We start from the raw sequence: 21,136 nt of genomic DNA on the forward strand, positions 1-21,136 counted from the left end.
TTTTTCTTGTTCTCTAGCCTGCATTATTTTGTTTTATCTAAGATGACATCCACATATTGTCATCATGGCTGTGATATTTGTCATAATGTAGGCTAATAAGGGTATGTATGCAATGAACAGATCCATTGCTAAATGATGGGGTTTATTGGGGACGGAAGAAATGTCCTTCAAGTTTTGTTCACTGTTGGGCTGGACCAGAAGTACATGAAGTAGAATTCAGACACCCTACATCATACTGTCACTGAAGGATAAGTGAATTAGTGTTATAGACCAGATACATGTGGAAGTCCTCTTTTAGTCTATGCACTAGTGCACTTGCCTTTTCACCACAAAATCGTGGGTTTGAGGCTCAGCAGGACTGAGTGACTCAGAGATATGGCAAGATACATCGCTGAATTTACACCCGATGGCTGGATGGTTTGTGACAAATTGGTGGTCCCTGGAGTTTCTTAATTAACCAATTTATCAAATTTTATTGGCCTAAAGAATATACCAAGTCAAAGAAGTATGACATTAAAAATATAAAACTACTGAATGACTATTGACACACTTTGAGTGACCCAAAAGCAGCAAACTTGGACAACTTGGTACAGAAATGTTTGAAAGACACATGGTGAAAAGTTTATTTCAAACACACATTGACTACAAAAATGAACAGATTTATACAAAAATGTATATTAAACGGATTTATACAAAAATGTTTAACAGGTTTATACAAACAAATTTTTTAGTTCCATGAACCATGATATGCTATTATATTTTACAAAGTGACCTCATATACTGGCTAGGCACGATTTCTAAGCTTGGCAGTGTTTGAATAAGCAGATTGTCCAGTGTACAACCCAGTTGTACTAAGGGCATTTATTCCAGATGCATTCACACCCCTGTCCATAGCACAGCATTTACTGACATTATGCATTGCCTTTTGCCCAAAACTGCTTTACAGTTAAAATGAGAGATTTTTTCTAATTGCCCCATTAAACGACCAACAAGGTCAGTTTGATCATAATATCTCCTGTCTATTTCATACGGCATTTGCAATGAATCTGCACTAAATGTACAAATTGCTATCCCCAGAGTCAACTGCTAGCATATATAAACACATCAAAAGAAATAAGTCCCCCTCTGAACATGTCGTCATAACATTGTATGGTTTCGTTTTGTACCAATAAAACTAACTTTGAAATAATTATATGACTGTTTACTATAAGTGCTGTGTGAAAATGAGAGATTTCCATGACTTCAGGGCTGAATGAGCCTAAATTGAAGGCAAAAACTGCCCTTTTCAAAAGTCACAAAGTAGGCCTATGCTTGTCACAAAAGTTGATTCATGTCCTGTTACTAATGGAAAACCCCATTTACTTGAGTGCAGTTTACAATCCTCACCAAGTGAACATTTACTGTAATGTGTATCGATTCTTGATCATTCAGCCATGCAAATCCCCTTGGTGCAGAGATCTGCACAGTGAGTTGTAAGATGGCCAGTTCCATTCCTTGTCCCATTACGCCTTGCAGTTAACAAGCATAGGCCTACTTTGTGACTTTTGGAAAGGGCAGTTTTTGCCTTCAATTTGGGTTCATTCAGCCATGAAGTCATGGACATTTCATTTTCTCAAAACACTTAGTAAACAATCATATAATTATTTCTAACTAAGTTTTATTGGTACAAAGTTTTACTTTACGATGTTATGACAAAATTTTCAGAGGGGGACTTATTTCTTTTGATGTGTTTAAGTAAACTATGGTTTTCTAAATTAGACAGCATCAAGACTTCAGAACTTAAAGGGTTGATTAAGTCACATTGAGTGCATTTCAAGATAAATGACAAAGGTTGTTATGTCCATGTGGTTTTGTCTCTGTAGCTTCAATACTCTAACAACATTATTTCACTATGAAATTTGCAGAGTGTAGATAGCACCCTAGTAGCAGAAACGGTCACAAACTCATTTTTCATGATTTTGTGACTTTACCCCCTGTTAGTTCTGAGGTCTTCATTTATGGATTTTTCATGATTTTGTGACTTTACCTCCTGTTAGTTCTGAGGCCTTCATTTATGGATAAACTTTTCTTACATCTTCATTTTGATGTCACATTTTGTTTTTATCAGATTTACTTTTAGGACTGCCATTTATATGCTTGAATATGAACACACCTATGCTGCTTGTTCCAAAAATGAAACAAATCAGAGTTTTGATGACTTTTAGGGTGTTCTGGTTTGACATGTTACTGATAAGCCTTTAATTAGGCCAAAAAAAAAAAAGTTTGTCTCAAAGCTTGCGCGGGCGTTTGTTAAATCCCACGATTTGACAAAAAACAAATGCGGAAATTTTTTTTATTTCAAAAATTCTCAAAATACCATGAAAAAAAGTTGGGGGAAAAAAAATCGCATTTCGCATTTGTTTTTAAATTTCTCGTAAGCGTTGAGACAAACCTTTTTTTTTTTTTTTGGCCTTATCTAGAAATTCCAAATTCTTTCATATTCAGCCTGAATGTGCTGATTCCAAGAAAATCCTATATGAATGGCACAGCTGGTTTTGATGGTTATTTTCCTTCCTGGAATCAAGTTGTGCTATTATAGGTTTCTAACCGGAATTTACATTTTCCACTTTTAATCCATTCTTGGTTAAACATAATTTAATCAAAACTATTCTCTTTCAATCTACTAGAAATTACACTTTGGTTATGTTAAAATGGTGTACTTTTAATGAAATCCCGTAACCGAATTAGGCAAGTTGCAGACATGAAACAATGTCTGTTGCCCACTGGTCCCATGTCAGTATTATCATTTATCTAATACTATTGTTAAATTGGTAGGAAAGAGTTTATTGTGCCACCCTCATTTGATATCAGGCATAATATCTTGCTGAACTGAACAGGCAAAAAAACCCAAATAGTTTTCTGCAAGCACAACGTCCTAACAAAATATAGTTGATCATTTGTAGTTTTGTTTTCTGATTGCAGTTTTCCCTATAAACCTATACAAACAAATATGGCAGCATACACTTAATATACAAAACCCTTCAACTGTAAAAAGCTCCATGACTATAAAATACTTCGAACTTCTTCAAGTCAGTTGTCAGATTTGGATGAAAGAATCAGTTTTCAAATTACATTCAGAGATTTTGCACAAAGACGCCTTTTTCAGCAATTTTCCTTTGTACTCTGTAATTATTATGTATCTCATTGTTATTTTTTTTAAATAGAAAAATACTAAATTGAAAAACACAAATCACTTCCGTTAGCACAAATTATGAATGTCCTTGCCTAGCAGTATTGCATATTTATGCTCATCAATTCTTTCCTCACTGAATATACTTTTATTCACGGCTAGTAACCGTGATTGATTAGCATATAGGAAGCGAGTGTTGAACATTTTAGAACTCCTGCAATTACTGTTTTCAAATCTTTAGTCATATTATAACTTAAGGGGAATATTTTGAAGGTGTTTACTGATGATACATCAGAAGTGTTTTATCCAGAAACAAAAATTCATGTTTTAGCAAATAAGAGGCCCATATAGGTATACCTTCATTACATTTACAAGAAAAAAAGCTTTATGATGTCACTTTTAACTTCTGCACCATGCTGCAGGCACAGAACCATACTGATCACTGATACCTTTAGTAGGTCAACGTTTTGGTTGATGGTTGAGAAAATTACTTGTTATTTTTTGTGTCGGACTTTGCACGAAGAATCCGAAAAACTGATTCTGTGCAGTTATTGTGTTTAAGTTAACCTTCTGAAACATATGTTATAACATTCAACATGCGATCCTGGCACAATGCATGGAGCGCAATGACACAGGTGCATTGGAAGTCACCCTATGATCAGCACAAAATGTTGCTTCCTTGCTTACAAAATATTTGCCTGTGTCTGGCACTTTTGGAATGCTTTGTTTTTCAGTCATCACTAACAGGCATCACCAAGTAAGGAATGCAGTTGCTTGATGAAGGATTCAGCAGTATTATCACTCTTGGCGAGTCGGTGCGCAATTCATTGTTCACAGCTACAAATCACAAGTGTTTGTTCTAAGCGCTGGCATACTACATACGCACACGGTTAAAGACGCTGTATGTATATTTGCGCACGAAACAGTTGCCTTAACACACCATCATCATTGACTCACCAAGATCTAAAATACTTTCGGTTTATGCTGGCACTTTCAAATTGTTATCCAACATTGGGCTATGCCAGTTGAAATCCATGCCCCTAATATGTAAGAAATGGCCTTCCACACAGGGAGTGTAAATTTCAAATGGGCTTACTGAATTGGTGGTTCCATTTGAAATCTACACCCCCTGTCCCTGTGTGAAAGATTTAGGGTGTGTCTTCCATATGGGGTGTGTGTATTTGAACTGGTATTCACCCATTGCATGGTTACGCCATGTGCAAGGAGAGCCTCAATCTGGCAGCATGCATCATTGCATGAATGGGAATTGAACCAGTCATATAACATTGCGTAATTTTAGTTATGTAATTCTTCCTTTTATGTCATGCCAGTTCGAGGCTCTCCTTGCATCGTGGCAGAACAGTGCAATAAACGAATAGCCCATTATGCAATGAGTTGAGGAAGAAGGGAAATTATTAGAAATGTTTCACATTTACCAATGTTTCAAAATGCCCTGAAAAGCCACCATTTCAATCTTCATCGCTATCACTTTCTGTAACAAAATCATACGCAGATCTCCATTTGGATATACCTGGAGCCATGTTGGATTGTTCAAACCCATGGTGTGTAGCAAAATTTTCTAGACTACTAATTTTTCTCAAATTCTTATCTCCACTATTGTCTGTATGTAAAACTTTTCTGAAAAAGTTGGACACCGGACTGTTTGGTGCTACTGGCACATTTGGACTTAATAGGAGCCGCTTTCCAGTCAGTTCCTGCTTGATTTGCATATTTGCCGTTGAAGAAGCATCTTGCAGTTGGTTCTGCGGTGGCGTCACCTCTATGACCCGTTTATGTTTATTATACGGCGTGCTTAAAACGTTCATACTTTGTGCACGGTCTCTTTGAGGTGTTTTAGGACGTCTGGGTGGTGATCTACACGACTCACTTCTCACTGACTTTCCTTTTCCCGGTGTCTTTAAATCCTCCGTCTTTAAATTATCTTTGAATATATCTTTCACATGACTTCTCCTCCTGTCTCTTTTAGAAGTCGGTTCAATACTGATATCGATAATCTTCGCCGATTTTAGCATTTCCTTATGATCTTTTTCAGCCATGTTCAGTTTAATCGTTCCCTTGTCAAACTTGCTTTCCTTTAATTTTGGATCAAAATTGTTTTGCACCATGGTTTTATTTTGATCCACACTGCCACAAGGTCCCTCAGAGTTACCGTCATCATTTGATTGGGACACTTGCCCGTTTTGTAACAAGTGTAGGATGCTGGCATCGTCTATGTGGTGTTTATTGTTGAATTCAGCGGGTCTGTTTGCGAGCAGCAGGGGATGATCTTCTGGTGGTAGGGGTGTGGACGTACTTACTGGCGGGGTGGACATCAGCTCCTGAAATATCAAAATGATAGCATTTAAGTATAGAAATGATAATAAATCAGGCAGATTTCATAGGTTTCTATGTTTTATATCGATGTAATTTTCCAGCTATTGTATACACACCCTCTAGTCAGTCAATGAGTGTTTTTGAAAAAAGTAGTTGAGTCAAGTAAATTCTGGCAGTTTTGGTCTTGCGGAATCAGGTCAGGATTCTCCCAGTATTCTCCCAGTAATGACTGTATCACACTTGCAGAGGTGACAAGCAGGCAAAATTTCCCTGGGTCAAAATACTGGGACAAAATTGACTCAAAATTTGATGTCATCTTCCTTTTGACTTATTTTGTGCCAAAATTATCCACATTTTGAACATTATTTAGCATTTACAATTGAGGTTCATATTCCTATCATTCCTAATCACTTCTTCCTATCACTCTTAATTTAAAAAAAAGTGCAGTGATTTATAGTGTGCTACGAACAAGCACAATGCCTAGATGTTGATCCACAAGCCTAAGCACACTTTACGGAGTATTGCTGACCACTACGGCCCATATCATTCCACAAACCATTAAATGACAACACAGGGACTTGCAGCTAAGAAGCACACACCCTAGACATTCAACAATTGACCTTCGCAGCCAGGATCAGCTCCCTGAGTTTCATACGGGTTACAACGAGACAATTAGCAGCAAGTTCCTTGTCCAGGAGAATTTCAAGCGAACTCAATTTTACATGAGAGCATACTATTACCACCACCAAGGTTTGAACCCGCAACCTCTCGCACCATGGTCGAATGCCTTATTGATTGAGCTAACTTGACTTTTACCATATATCTATAGTGACAACATGACCTAACTATGAAACAAACTTCTTAGCACAAAAATAAAACACATACCTTTTCAAAGTCATCCATGCTCATCTGTGTATCAAAGTTATTCCTGGGTGTACCCACAGACTCATGGTTGGAAGTGTACTGTGAAGAGGCTGAAATATAAATCATGTCAATTCATATCAGATCAAATCAAATCAGTTCATGATTTACAAAACATGATATTGAATCGTAGAAAATTAAGTTTACTTTGGCCGCTCAATAACAATGGTGTATTCCGGTTGAAATCCATACACCCCAGGCTCAGATGGAGGACATAACCTTGATCTTCAACACAAGGAATGTGAATTTCAAATGGCGGGCTACCTGAATGGGTGACTCCATTTGAAATATACACTCCCTGTGTGGGAGATTTTAGACCAACAGAGGGCATACCAAATGTAAACACATGTCAACTCATCTATAATCCGACAAAAGTACCCCCCCCCACCCGGCATGAAATATACATAGGGGGGTATAGACCTCCTATATACTTACCAGCAACTGAATCCTTTGGCTTGCGAAAAAATTGGAATTTATCTTTCGATCCTGCATTGTGACACAAACAAAAACGAAACACAACATTATTTATTTTAATCTAATCAAACCTATGAATTTTTTTCCCCAATAATAAGTGTCACCAAATTTTGGTCATTTTTGACATTTTCACCGTAAGTCCAATTTTCACCAAATATTTGGTATTTTTTGAGTGAGAGGGGTGTTGAGGCATCAACACACACAATGTCTATGGGATGAAACCTAACATCCCTCTTAATCAAGTGGAACTACTGATTGTATCAAGTAAATATATACTCTAGGCACCCACCAGTTCCACTTGAGTGATACGGGTGTTGAGGCATCCACAGACACAATGTCTATGGGGTGAAACCTAACATCCCCCTCAATCAAGTGGAACTGGCCTTGGCCAATGTATTCAGTAAATAGATCTCTACGCACCCACCAGTTCCACCTGAGTGAGAGGGTGTTGAGGTATCCACACACACAATGCCCTCGTTCAACTGGTACCTCCAACCTTCTCATTCAATTGCATTGGCTTCCAATCCAGGACCGAATTCTAACATCCCTTTTAATCAAGTGGAACTACTGATTGTATCCAGTAAATAGATACTCTAGGCACCCACCAGTTCCACTTGAGTGAGAGGGGTGTTGAGGCATCCACAGACACAATGTCTATGGGGTGAAATCTAACATCCCTCTCAATCAAATGGAACTAGCCAGTTTATTCAGTAAATACTCTACACACCCACCAGTTCCATTTGAGTGAGAGGGGTGTTGAGGTATCCACACACACAATGCCTGGGGTGGGGGGGGGGGGGGGGGGGGTGAAACCTAACATCCCCCTCACTCAAGTGGAACTGGTGGGTGTATCCAGTAAATATACTCTACACACTCCCCACCACTTGAGTGAGAGGGGTGTTATGTGTATGGGGTGAAACCTAACATCCCTCTCAATCATGTTCAACTGGTGGATGTATGCAGTAAATAAATAACTCTACACACCCACCCATTCCACTTCAGTGAGAGAGGTGTTGAGGCATTACCACACACAATCTCTATGGGGTAAAACCTTACATCCCTCTTACTGAAGTGAACTGGCAGGTACTAGGTGTATCCAGAAAATATATACCCTATACACCAGTTTCACTTGAGTGGAAGGAGTGTTGAGGTATCAACACACACAAGATCTGTGTGGTGGAACATAACACCCTCTCAATCAAGTTCAACTGGTAGGTGTATCCAGTAAATAGATACTCTACACACCCATCAGTTCCACTTGAGTGAGAGGGGTGTTGAGGCATCCACAGACACAATGCCTATTGGGTGAAACCTAACATCCCTCTCAATCAAATGGAACTGGTAGGTGTATCCAGTAAATAGATACTCTACACACCTGCCAGTTCCACTTGAGTGAGAGTAGTGTTCAGGCACCCACACACAGTGTCATCGCCCCGATATCTTCATGGCAGAAATCGCCATGGTAGGTTGAATCCACCTCCACGCATGGCCATTTTATCGACCTGTTTAATAGTTTTGAGTCGCATAATAGGCGAAGGACATCTGACTAAGGCTACTGACAATAGCCCCGATTAGCTCGGTGACTGACCTCGCTGTGTGTCAGTCGAGCATGGATGCCATAGGTCATATCCTTTCAGACTACCTCAACGATTGGCCTATACACTGCGCTATATAATTCGGCACAAATAAATCAGAATTATTGCCTGAATTATTGTCAGTTTTTGACTCAAGACGCAAGCTACTGTCTCAAGACGCACGCTAACGACTATCATATCTGTTCAAAATATATATTCAAGGGCAAGGAACCACATCTGGTTTCTTTATACGAAATCATTTACGGGAGATATTCATCATTTTCTATCCCGGTATCCAAAGATTTTCTTCTCATATCAAACTCGTGCATAGCAAATTCCTGTGTATCGATCCCGGGTATTTATTTTAGTATCTCTGCTGACAAAGTAATTATTAGCCAGGCGATGTCGGTGTGCCACAGTCCCACACACACAATGTCTATAGGGTGAAACCTAACATCCCTCTCAATCAAATGGAACTTACAAGTATATCAAGCAAATAGATATTATTAACTTTGGTTACATACCTGGTTTGACTTCAAATATGACTACTTTAGTTGCAGTAATGAGACTGATGACTTGTATGTGAGTTAATGTGTCCACTGATGCATCATTCACCTGCAGAAATGGAGAACAAAATGGTAGTGATTTAAAGTATACACTCTTAAAAATACCTAGTCGTTTTTTCCGACTAGAAATCCTAGTCAAAATAATTTGACGAGATTCTGGTCATTTTGAGGAGATTTTTTAATCATTTCAACACGGATCTAGTCATTTGTGCCTGGTCAACACATATCTAGTCATTTACGCCGGGTCATAAATTCTAGTCAAGAAATTCTAGTCAATTCCAAGTCGAGTATGCATAATTTGGTGTGAGTTTTCACACCAATTTCGGTAACAAATTGGGTAACAATTTGGTAACAAATCATTATTGTGAGGAAGTGCGAGTGTTTGGAGGATCTTCTCTAAATCCTAAATATTATACTCAGTTGAAATAATAGGAAACAAAACCACGGATGAAGAAAACAGGGCAAACGCTATTTAACACCATAGATTTTATATTTTCAAGCAAATACCTTTTCTGCTATCCCCTTTCAAAACCGTAATTTTATGTTATCAAACACACTTGATGGCTATTCAACACCATGGTGATGAGTCATAGTGTTCCTCTCTTAGCGCGAAGCGGACAAGAGATGATGCATCTCCAGGCATATTTCCCCAAATTCGCTTCCTTTTGACTAGAGTCAAATAGATTCAAATAAATTGAATAGATTCTAATCAACTGTAACTAGTAGTAAACTATTCATTTTCTGACAAGTGACCTCTTCATTTTTGAATAGAATTTGGGATCATTTAATTTTGAATAGATTCTCTTAAGTGCCCGGCGTACATGTTTACCTATTCAAATTTGAATAGATTCTATTCATTTTTGAATAGATTCTATTCATTTTTGAATAGATTCTATTCATTTTTGAATAGATTCTATTCATTTTTGAATAGATTCTATTCATTTTTGAATAGATTCTATTCATTTTTGAATAGATTCTATTCATTTTTGAATAGATTCTATTCATTTTTGAATAGATTCTATTCATTTTTGAATAGGTATTTTTTAGAGTGTACTACAAACTAAGGACAAGCATGCAAAGCTGACTGCAACCGACCCAACCCAACCTGGGAACGACCCACTCAACAATATTTTATTTGCCCCATTTCAATTTGCAACATAACCCAAAAAACCACCAGCAGATCCCCCCTGCAAAGTCTCATCACCAGAATCCACAGTTCTGAGACTAGTATACTTGTCTCAGCCACAGTTTGTACATTTTTTGTCAACCAAAAATTATGGCAATATTGTAGGTCACAATACAGTGAAGGAATAGGTTGTGGTTGCAATTTTTTGTGGTCTATTTTCTTCCCCATATCTTTGTGATTACCCACAATCAGCGAAGTAGTCAAAATATTGCACCTATATCAGCTGGTGGAATTTACCACTAAGGCACCACATTCGGTCCTATTATAGCGCTATTGGTGCCCTTATATAGGTATCGACAGCTCTTTGTATCATACCCTGAACATTTGCATAGTGCTATCATTTTTTTGGATTTTTTTAAAAATGATAACACATGTTCAGTTGACAATTGTGTTAAATAAAGTTTTACTTACTTTTACTATATATGTGACACGGTCTGCTCCATGGGGGCTGAAGGAGGCATTTTTGAAAATTGGCTTACTAATTATTACCTTGAACAAACATTAAGCTATCATATACTGAAGACACCAAAGGTCTAGCATACTTGATTCTAAAGTTCTGAAGCTTTGAGATGTGTATTTTCTTATGTATTTTTTATATTTTTGCCTTCATCTCAATTTCAAATTTGCCACCGGGCTCCCATGGACTCGATTGTGTCACATACTAAACATATAACTTGCTGTACTGTACAGTTTATCATCAGTCATCACCAAGCTTTATTTTTTTGCCACCTACCTTAATAATACACTGTCCTTTCTTGAGACCCGCCTTATATGCTGGTGATCCTGGGTCCACATGTGCTACCATTACATCCATGCCACAGTCTACACCTCTGTATGAAACAGATGCAAATAGGTCATAAATGTTACCAAAATATTTTTATTGGACCTTGGTTCGGTTCCCATGTTCGTGCAAGCAGTAGTGATCCTAAATGACTTCAAATCATTTGTTTAATGTTTATTTATATCCTTTTTTGGCCCTCAAAATTGTGAATCCACCATTTCCCCTGCATGGTTTCAAACAATATATAGCAAGTGAATTATTTAAAAACAGGCCTGTAACCAGGATTTATCGAGGGCCTGATTTTGGAAAAGTGGACTGGGGGTGGATTTTGAAAAAGTGGACCTTTTTTTTCAAAATTTAGACTTTTTTGACCAAAGAGGCATAAAAAACCCATTTTTTTCGCTCGCTATGATCGCAAATGGGATTTCTTGGGTCAAAAAAGGGAAAAAGGAGCGTCTGCCCTCTTTCCCCCTAGTTACGGGCCTGTTTCAATATAATTTGATTGTTTTCTTCTCATTTTACCCCCAAAAGGTGATAAAATGATTTTAGTTTTCAATATTACAAATTATGTCTTATTCCAGCATATCTGACTGATGGCTAATTTATTATATACAATTTATTTTGTCACAATCACAGGAAAATTAGTTTGTTTTTCACAGGATATTTGCAATACATTACAATTGTGTGAAAATCAGAATTTAGAAAAAACAATAAATGCCTCCATTTCAACTCATTATTGCTTTAAAAAGGAGGAGACTCCTTCACACCTTTTCATTTTTCAAAAGAAGTTTTGCATCACATACCCTCTGATACTGCATCCCATATAGTTATCATCATCAGCAAACACAGTAACTTTCTTGATCGCATCAAGAGGGCTTTCTTCTTGGCTCTGGGCATACATGTACACCTTTTTACTGTCTGTTGAGCGGCTAGTGTTGACTTCCCTGTATAAGAACACAAAAATGAAAAGACACTAAACTCTTAGAAAAAAAAGTACAACTTATTTTGTCCTGTACGTACACTCGTACAGCACCCTATTCAAGCAATGCTTACAGTTCTATAAAGAACCTCCTTGAAAAGTTCTACATGTATAAAGAACCTTAAAGATTAAAATATTAAGCCTAGGAACTTTCAATTTCATTAAGGGGGTACTACGCCACTGTCCAATTTTGTGCCTATTTTTGCATTTTTCTCAAAAATCATAGCGCATTGGTGACAAGTAAGATATGTATATTGTAGGGGCAAGCACTACAACTATAGTGCACTGGAAATTTTATTTCAGCACAGACAACAGTTGTGGAGTTACAGTCAAAAATGAGGGAAAACCAATATTTGATCAATAAATCAATAACTACTTGCCTTGAGGTGCTGAATTTTCAGTGCAGTAGTTGTAGTCCTTGCCCCTATAATATACATATCTTACTTGTCATCAATGCGCTATAATATTTGAGAAAAATGCAAAAATAGGCACAAAACTGGCCAGGGGTGTAGTACCCCCTTAATTCATGGACATTTTCTAAGCTAAAGAACCTTTTTTTCTGTTCTTCCTGAATGGTTCCTTAAAGGATCTTCAAACATATATAAGGTTCTACAAATAACCATTTACTTAATAACTTTTTTGGTTCTACAAAGAATCCCATTGGTATTTTATAGAATTTTTAAGGTTCTTTATAGAACTTTTTCATTGCTTAGGGTGATGTAACAGGACTAAAAAAGGGTTCTAAGTTGCACCTCTTTTTCTAGGAGTGTAAAAAGCCAAGAAACAGAAACGAAATACCCAAGCTAGCACTTCATATCAATGGAAGATCCCAATTTTATGAAACAAAATCTTGAAGTACCACCCAAAGACCCTTAACCCCCATGAGAGCTACCTGCCTATTGGTCAAAAAGAAGTTTTCATTATCAATTGGACCAATCAGCAACATTGTTAGAATAATTTCACCACGCAAAAAAAAAATGGGGTGAATTATTTGCAAAGCTTCATTCTGATTGGTGATTAAAGTGAAGGTATCACATAATTGACCAATCAGAGGCAATGTTAGATCGACAGGTAGTGCTCAGGAGGTTAAGCTAACCTTTTCTTTTACCTCTCACATAAAGACCATTTATTTGTAAAATGGGACTATGAATCAACATGAAATTGACCACAGCAAAGTTAAAATGTTTGTCTGCAGTGCATTTGGTGTGAATTTTATAGACAAAATATCAAAATTACCAATGTTTTTTTTAATCCGGTGTTACCATTGGATTCCTTGACTCATTTACTTTCCAAAATGTACAGTTTTATATACTTTATATAATTTCAGAAATAATGAAGAAAAGAAGAAAATGTCCATGTTCACCGGCGTGTCCAGGATCTGTTCCTGCAGGGGGTTCAGAGGGGCTTTCAGAGTTATGCGGGGGGCTTAATGGCTAACATTGCCCCAAAACGGCTGGTTTACATGATTTTTAACAAAGTGCGGGGGGCTTCAGCCCCCAAAGCACCCCCTGGACATGCTACAGATGTTCTCTCCATTACTCGGCCCAAAACCTACCTTGGTGTTCCTATAGACCTTGGTGATGTTCCTGGCATCAATCCAACACTAGCCACATAAATTGTCACTTTACGAGATGCTATCAATGCTGCAACTGCTTCAGAATGGCTTACATTCTTAAAGGTGGTATCGTTGACTTTAAGAATACGCTCACCAACCCGCAGACCCTATAATATCCACAGAATTGAGAAAGACAGTCAGGTAAGTTCTCCTTAATATAAGAATAATAAGATAATGCATGTTGATGTTTTGACCTCATTGATGTGGTTCGCAGTGGCGGTTGCCAGCAATTTTTTATGGGGGGCATGGGGAGACAAAGTGAATTTCAGGGGGGAAAATCAACCAATTTTTGGCATTGTGAAAAAACTCCCCCCCCCCCCCCAGGTTTGGGTCAAGAGCTGTCAAGGGGGTTGAGGTCTTCACAGTTTCATCAAATTAGGAATTTCCAAAGTATTTTTTGCACTATAATGACTGGAGAGAGCAGTCGGGTGGTGCAATAATTATGTGTACCCTGGGGTGGTAAACAATGGGGGGGGGGTTTTGGAAAGGCCAAAAAGGGGAGTAGAAGCTTCTGCATGAAGCACAGATTGTGGATGGTTTTGATGAAGCAAAATTAATGCAGATTTGCCCAGTACAATGTAGTACTGTTAAATGTATTTGACTATTCTGCCGTAAATTATAATATTGTATTTTAATTTGAACTGTTTTTTCCTCATTAAACTGTATGCCATCAACTTTTCTGTTAAGTAATTTTTAATAATTATTTTAATTATGTTGCTTGCTGATAATGTAAATGTGACATAATAAAATAATGTCCACATATTTAAATGTCAAATTCCAGCATATTTGTCATAATGTTGCAGAACGCAACACTCTGTGCGTGTATATATTTTAATATTGATTTCGATCACAGATGTACTGGTGTGGGTTTATATGAGTTATATCTGTAAATTAATTATATTTACCGGTATCCATGAGGAAATGTGTGTTGTTCAAAATTCTAACTTAACGCTTGAATGAAATTTCATTTTAGGCTGAATTCAAAAATCAAAATATACGGTGGATTAATTTAAATATAGATGTACATGTAGGATAATAATGTATACAATTTTATTCAATGTATGGTTTCTCTTGCAGTATTGTAATGTGTATTAACTTTGTGTCAGCAGAGCCCCAAAGGAAGGTGACATTTCTGGAAATGCTTGCCACAAAATTGCTTCCTAAAATAAAACTCTTAAAAATCTTAAAAATAAGATGCCCAAACATCATTTTAACGCGGCTGTGTACTCAAGACGTTGTTTCTTTCGCAAAATTGAGCTTTTTTGATATTTGTTACTTTGTTATGTTTTTTATAAATACAAGGAAAGAAAATCCAGATTTATAAACCCCAACTGCGCTATTTTATGGATTTTATTTCACTATTTCATTCGTGTTTGCAATTTTAAAAGAGAGAAAACCTTTGTTGTATCAGCGGGTGATACTGCGCGCAAGAACAACGCATCGCTACGTGTATCGCGCATTTGTTAACGCACAGATACGCTTACGCATACGCTGACGCTTATCTGCATGCGTGGCGCATCCTTTGGAAACACTAATTTCAAGTGGTCAAATGGCTCCGCTTTTAGCTGATAAAATGTGGGTTTTTCAAGTTCTTTTCCTCGATTTGAATATCAAGTTATGAATGAATTTCGCTCAAACTTCTCAACGGGCTGTGGATTTACCCGATGTTCACATAATATAAGGTAGAAAAACGAAAACTGCCGCATTCTCCTGTGAGATTCGATGAAAGGGCAAAATGTGACCACTTTAAACTTTAACGGCCATTATTTCAATGTTCATTTTCTCGGTAAAATGACGATTTAGGTACACGATAACTCAATAAATACAGCATCTATAGGTAAGCAAATATGATCATCGTAAAAAGCATGATCGACTCAAGAAACGGTTTTCTCATTTTTTATATTTTGGTCTATTTCCGATTTTAGGCATCATTTTGTGCAAATAGGCGCTTTGTGAATTTTAAAAGTTCAATTTGATGCCTTATATGGTCAATATCTCAAAAACTGAGGCCAATATCAAAAAAAAAAAAAAAAACGTTTTTGGAATGGAGCCTCAAGATTGAGATAAAAACAAAATAAAATATTTTGGAAAGAGTGTTTTTTTGTTATGATGTACCTAACAAATATTGCCAAAAACTCACTTTTTGTGATTTTCTTCAAAATTGTTGTTTTTACCCCAAATCTGTATTTATATTAAGATTTATTGATGTCTTGCCTTCATAAAAATGTATACTTTTATATGTTTTGCACGAATAATTACAAAGTTATTGCACTTTTACTACATGCATGTCTGAGAGTACACAGCCACCTTAAAATCTAAAACGGCATAAATGTTGTATATATTTCATGCTCATTCAGTGCATTTTATGTGCTTTACCTTCATCTTTGGGTGGTGGGTATATATACTCCCTCACTCCTTAGCAGCTTTTACCCCAGTGCACTAATAGTCCCATTTACTACATAAGTGACCAAATGATTACATGTACACTATTAAATCATAGGAGCATTCATTTTTTTTTACCCCAGCTGCATGTACAATTATGATCTGAACAATTGTAATGTACTGAACAACAAAAAACCTCCATGTACACAAACAATAATCAACAATAACAACAAAAACATTAATACCCTTCTTTCTGCTTGTCCTCCGGCATCAACATCCGACACATAAATACCAGCGTTCAGGTCCGATCCACCACGGATTGCAAAACCTAAACTCCCTCCATCTCTCCTTTCCAATTTCACCTTCCTAATAGGTATATTCTTTGGCGTGTGCTGTGACGAGCGCTGCGATGAATTCGCCGATGTGTTACTGCTAACATTACTGGTATCTAACTCCAAGGGTGGGACTCTTGGTGGTGGGACTCTCGGGGGTGGGACTTTAGGAGGATCTTGTCCCTTGGTAGCCCTTGGGGACTGCACCTTAGCTGGTCCTAATACTGCATGAGCTGTTTTACTGCGTTTTCTTTGTTGCTGCGCTCCACGAGCATGTCTTCGAGTCTGTTCTGGACTTCTTCTATGTCTCAATTCTCTGTTTTTTCTTGATCCTTTAGAAGTTGAAGCAGCAACTTCATCTTTAGTAGCAGATGATGACTTCACGACTTCTGGCCCGGGATCTCTTGGTGTGTGGAATCTACGAATTTGATCAATCGAAAGCAACGCAGCAGCTTTTGTGCTCTCTTTTGTTGCTTTATGTTTTCCTTTAGTTTTCTTGTCGTATTTTTCAGCAATTTTCGGTCTCAAAGTTGTGGCATAATAATCAAACTGCAAGCTGCAAAGACTGTCGAAATCTCGCTGCAAATCCTGCGGGATCATGGGATAGACTGCGAGCAATATTTGCATCTTCTCCGGAGTTGACAGGATCTTGTAGAGGGAAGCACATAACAACAAGACCGATTTGTCTTTCTTGAATCCTGATATAGCCCTCTTTAATTCGGCACATTCAGCTTCATCAAGAAACTTGTGTGCAAGAGTACGCAGTTGATGGCTTGTCGCTGCCATGGCTATTGGGTTATACTTGATGTTATCTGTGAAAAGGTGATGAAAAAAGTAAAAAGTGAGCCAAGTAAAATCAGGGCAAAAGGCATTTTCTTGTCACTGCACGCAGGCCCGTACGCGGGGTGGGGGTGGGGTGGGTTGCAGAGGGTGCGATTTGGAAAGAAAGTCCACTTTTCACAAAATCGCTCTCCCCCCTTGGAAAAAAAAGTCCACTATTTCAAAATCAGCATCCCCTAAATGAAATCCTGCATACGGGCCTGACAGCACATATAAATTGTAACAAGAAATGGACTTGAGATCTTTGTATAGATTATAATCACTTGAATTCACCTCGAGCATCAGTGTAGAAATAAGGGTGCAATAATTATGTGTACCCCGGGCTGTTGGATTATAGGGGAGGCAAAGATGTTTTGGCAGGCCAAAAGGGAGGGCAAGCATTTTTGGCAGGTTGAAATGGGGGTCAAGCAATTTTTGGCAGGTCGGAAGGGGGGGCAAGTGATTTTTGGCACAGATATTTTGGGCACCATTTCTACATGTATATTATGCTCTAGAAAGGTGTAGGAATATGTTCAAATATGCAAAATTTCCTGATCGCTGCGCTCGCATTATATGATATAAGACAATTTAAGGTTTTAAATTTGGGTTCCCCCAAATCTTAGCGTGTTAGTGGGGGGGCAAAGATTTTTTGGCAAGTCAAAAAAAGGGGGGGCAAAGGTTTTTGGACAGGTCAAAAGGGGGAGGGGCAAAGTTTTTTGGAACAGCCAAAGGTGGGCAAGTGATTTTTGGCAGACCACTTTGAGAATTCACCACTTCGGGGGTACACATAATTGAAAGGCACATTTAAACACGAAATGTCTTTAAAATGAACAATGCGAAGAATGAAGACCATTTGTTGTGTTTTATCGATTCTGAACTAATTACACTGCTTACTACAAAATACTACAGGTGAAAGCCACTGCGCATGTATATATCCAGTGGCAGCGCCAGGAATTGTTTTTGGTGGGGCAGGGGGGGCAAAGTAAATTTAGGTGGGGGTGCAAAATTAACATATTTTACTCAAAATTGCTCCAAAAAGTGGAAAATTTCCGAATTTTGGGTTTTTTACTGGGAGCGGCAAGAGTTCTGACAGGGGGCATTCCCCCCATGCCCAACCCTATTGCTGCTACATGTATCCCACATGATGTAATGACCCAATCACTCTAAGGAGCTGTGAAATAATTATGAGCCCTGGCCAGTGGCATAGCGTCATAGGGGCACGGGGGAGAGCCAATCGAAATCCCATAGGAAAAGTGCCAAAAAACGGCTTGTGCCCCCCAATCAGAACTGATGCCCCCAATCATGGTCGGTGCCCCCCCATCCGATGACCCATGCTACGCCACTGGCCCTGGTGGGAGGGTAAAATTGAGGGGAAAAAATTTTGGTGAGCTGAAGTGGGAAGCCATTTTTGGCTAAATGAGAGGGGGGCAAGCGATTTTTGGCACACATTTATGGGTCGCCTTTTAAATAAAATTAAAAAGGCTTAGGAAAACAGTACGGAAACGCTTATTATGCAAATTTACCTGCTTGCTGCACTCGAAACATGTATCTAGACCATTTAAGGTTTGCAAATTGAGATCCCAAAAATTTGGCATGTGCAAAGGAGGAGGGGCAAAGATATTTTCGGAGGGGGGGGGCAAGCAATTTTTGGCAGGCCGAGGGGGGAGCAATTTTTGGCGGACCATTTGGAAATTTTACTTCCACCCCTGGAATGACCCCTGGTCCCATCTAAATTTAAGCTGACCAAGGGGACACTTTTCTTCAGAAACTGGCCCCTGGTCACTGCACCCAAAAATTCAATTCCATATAGCCATTAATGCATGATGATCTTATTCAGCACAAATATTGGCCTCTTGTTGATTACAGTGGCCCCTGGTTCCATGTTGAATGAAGTGAATCAGGGGCCATTTTGTGTAAAAAGGAGCCCCTGGTTCATCATTTCTTATTTTCACCCTTGTCAGTGGCGTAGCCAGGATTTCGGAACCGGAGGGGCACAACTTGTAAATGTACCGACGGAAATATTTTTTACCGACGGATGTTTAGAAAATTTGTAGACCCCAATTTTTTTTTCCGATGGTTTGAAAAAGAGCAAAAAAAACCAAAAAAAAAAAGGATTATAGGCACTACGAACCTAAAACAAATGAACAATTTAACATTTTTTTTTACAATTTTACCCTTTTATCTTTTAAGCATGGTAAAAAAATTGTCAATTTGTTCACGGCCTGACATGAACCGACTGCCATCATGAGCGGGGGGGGAGTACGCCACTGAGCTTACTCGAGAACTCTCTTCGAATTTGCACACGATAGTTATGCATTCAATGCTAGAGTGTGTTACATTGTACTATCGTTTTTCAGTCGGACAGCAGTGCAATTTTTTGCACCAGAGGTTTTTTATTCTGAAATTTCGATGAGTCAACTGTATCTTTTGAGCAATATTTGCCTATTTTGGACAGTCTAAAATTTTGCCGAAGTGTAATTTTTATAGCAACATTTTTGATGCAAATCATGCAACCGCCTGTCGTGATCGGCTGTGTTTACTTCTGAACTTCCATTGCTTTACACTGTGAATCTGACTAGATTTTGAATGCAATAGTCTCTAGCCTAGAATGTGAAGCTATCGGTGAGCAAATTCTTGGTTAGACATCTCAAGCAAAACATAGCAAAGTACTCTAGCATCGAATGCATAACTATTGTGTGCAAATTCGAACCCAGAGTTCTCGAGTAAGTCCTAGTCAGCGTTTAGGAGTTTATAGTATTTTGACGGAATGAATCGGATACTCTTATTTTGTAATGTCAGTGGGCTTATGTATGCAATTTATTCCATCAAATACACAAAAACTACAAAAAATTATATTATAAATCATACATGATAATATTAAATATATATAAACTTGTAATTGATTCAAATTTTCAAAAGCCCCAAAATCAGTTTCAAAATAGGCCCTGCAGGGATGTAAATTCAGAAAAATCATGCTTTCCAAGGCAAAATGCACGTGTACCATGTACGTAAAAGCCTACAACACACACATGATAATTGTCTATGAAGAAGCTACTACAGGACTACAATACCAATGCAATGCACAGCAGATAATAACATTCTGATCATCATGTTGAATTTTAATAAATACAGCCACGAATTATTTAGTAAAAGATATCTTACCACTTCAATCCCAATCGTAATCTAATCGTCTTCATGGTCTTGGCAATGGTTCCTCCATTGTCTATTATAATTGAGGCCCTCCACCCATCTCTTATTGATAATTAATTGTTCTGCATCTCTGTTGTTCCGTATGAGTCACTGGGTCTGCTGGATGTTGTTGTGCATCATTCAAGCAACGATCGGTTACGTGTATGTGTACATAGGAGTAGTACACAGGTGGTATCAAGGGGAGGCAATTAACGGTTAGACTTAGGCCAAGTCTGCATGGTGAAAATGTTACTGTTGCAATATTGGTGTTGTATTGGGGAAATCAAAGTGGTGTTTTGATGAGAAAATACTGGGGCAGTGAGGTGGGGAATAAATATGAGTTCAAAAGTGTATGAATTTATGTTATGCTTATTCTTAGTTATGATTATTCTTAGTATTTAGATATTGAAGGGCCTATTGTTTAGATGATGATTTATTATTTGTTGGGTAAGAAAAAAGGAACTCAAAACAAAAGCCAAAGCGTTCTTAGTTGAAAAATGAGCAATGCAAAAGGCAAAATTTCTTTTTTATTGCATTTTTGGCACACTTATTTCCTTTGGTGGCCAAATTTTTGAAAATTCTTTTCATGAAGAAAAACATTTTTTAAAACTCTGCGTGAATCTTTTGAGACAAACTTTTTAGCCTTTAAATATTATATAGGCCTATTTGTTAGTTCATAGTTTGTCTCAAACCCCCGTGCACATTAGTAAAATCACTCATTCTAGATTAAGTAATTTAATTTTTTATGCTGTTATTTTTTCCAAAATCCACCAAAAAAAATATTGCGTCTGACATCGCCAGATGTAAAAATAGCT

General features: G+C 37.9%; 1 protein-coding gene across 1 annotated transcript; it reads right to left on the bottom strand.

Annotated features, from left to right (window-relative positions):
- Positions 1-4,473: 4,473 nt before the first annotated feature.
- LOC140148242 (uncharacterized) lies at positions 4,474-20,506 on the bottom strand. Its single transcript, XM_072170114.1, has 9 exons — positions 20,295-20,506; positions 16,227-17,125; positions 13,540-13,706; positions 11,809-11,949; positions 10,958-11,054; positions 8,997-9,087; positions 6,860-6,910; positions 6,389-6,477; positions 4,474-5,508 (listed from the first exon to the last, which is right to left on the bottom strand). Exons 2-9 carry the CDS (start codon positions 17,097-17,099, stop codon positions 4,639-4,641), a joined length of 2,379 nt encoding a protein of 792 aa, XP_072026215.1. The 5' UTR covers positions 17,100-17,125; positions 20,295-20,506; the 3' UTR covers positions 4,474-4,638.
- Between the last annotated feature and the right edge of the window lie 630 nt (positions 20,507-21,136).

The sequence above is a fragment of the Amphiura filiformis genome, chromosome 3, assembly GCF_039555335.1.
Source record: "Amphiura filiformis chromosome 3, Afil_fr2py, whole genome shotgun sequence".
In the NCBI taxonomy this organism is placed as follows: domain Eukaryota; kingdom Metazoa; phylum Echinodermata; class Ophiuroidea; order Amphilepidida; family Amphiuridae; genus Amphiura; species Amphiura filiformis.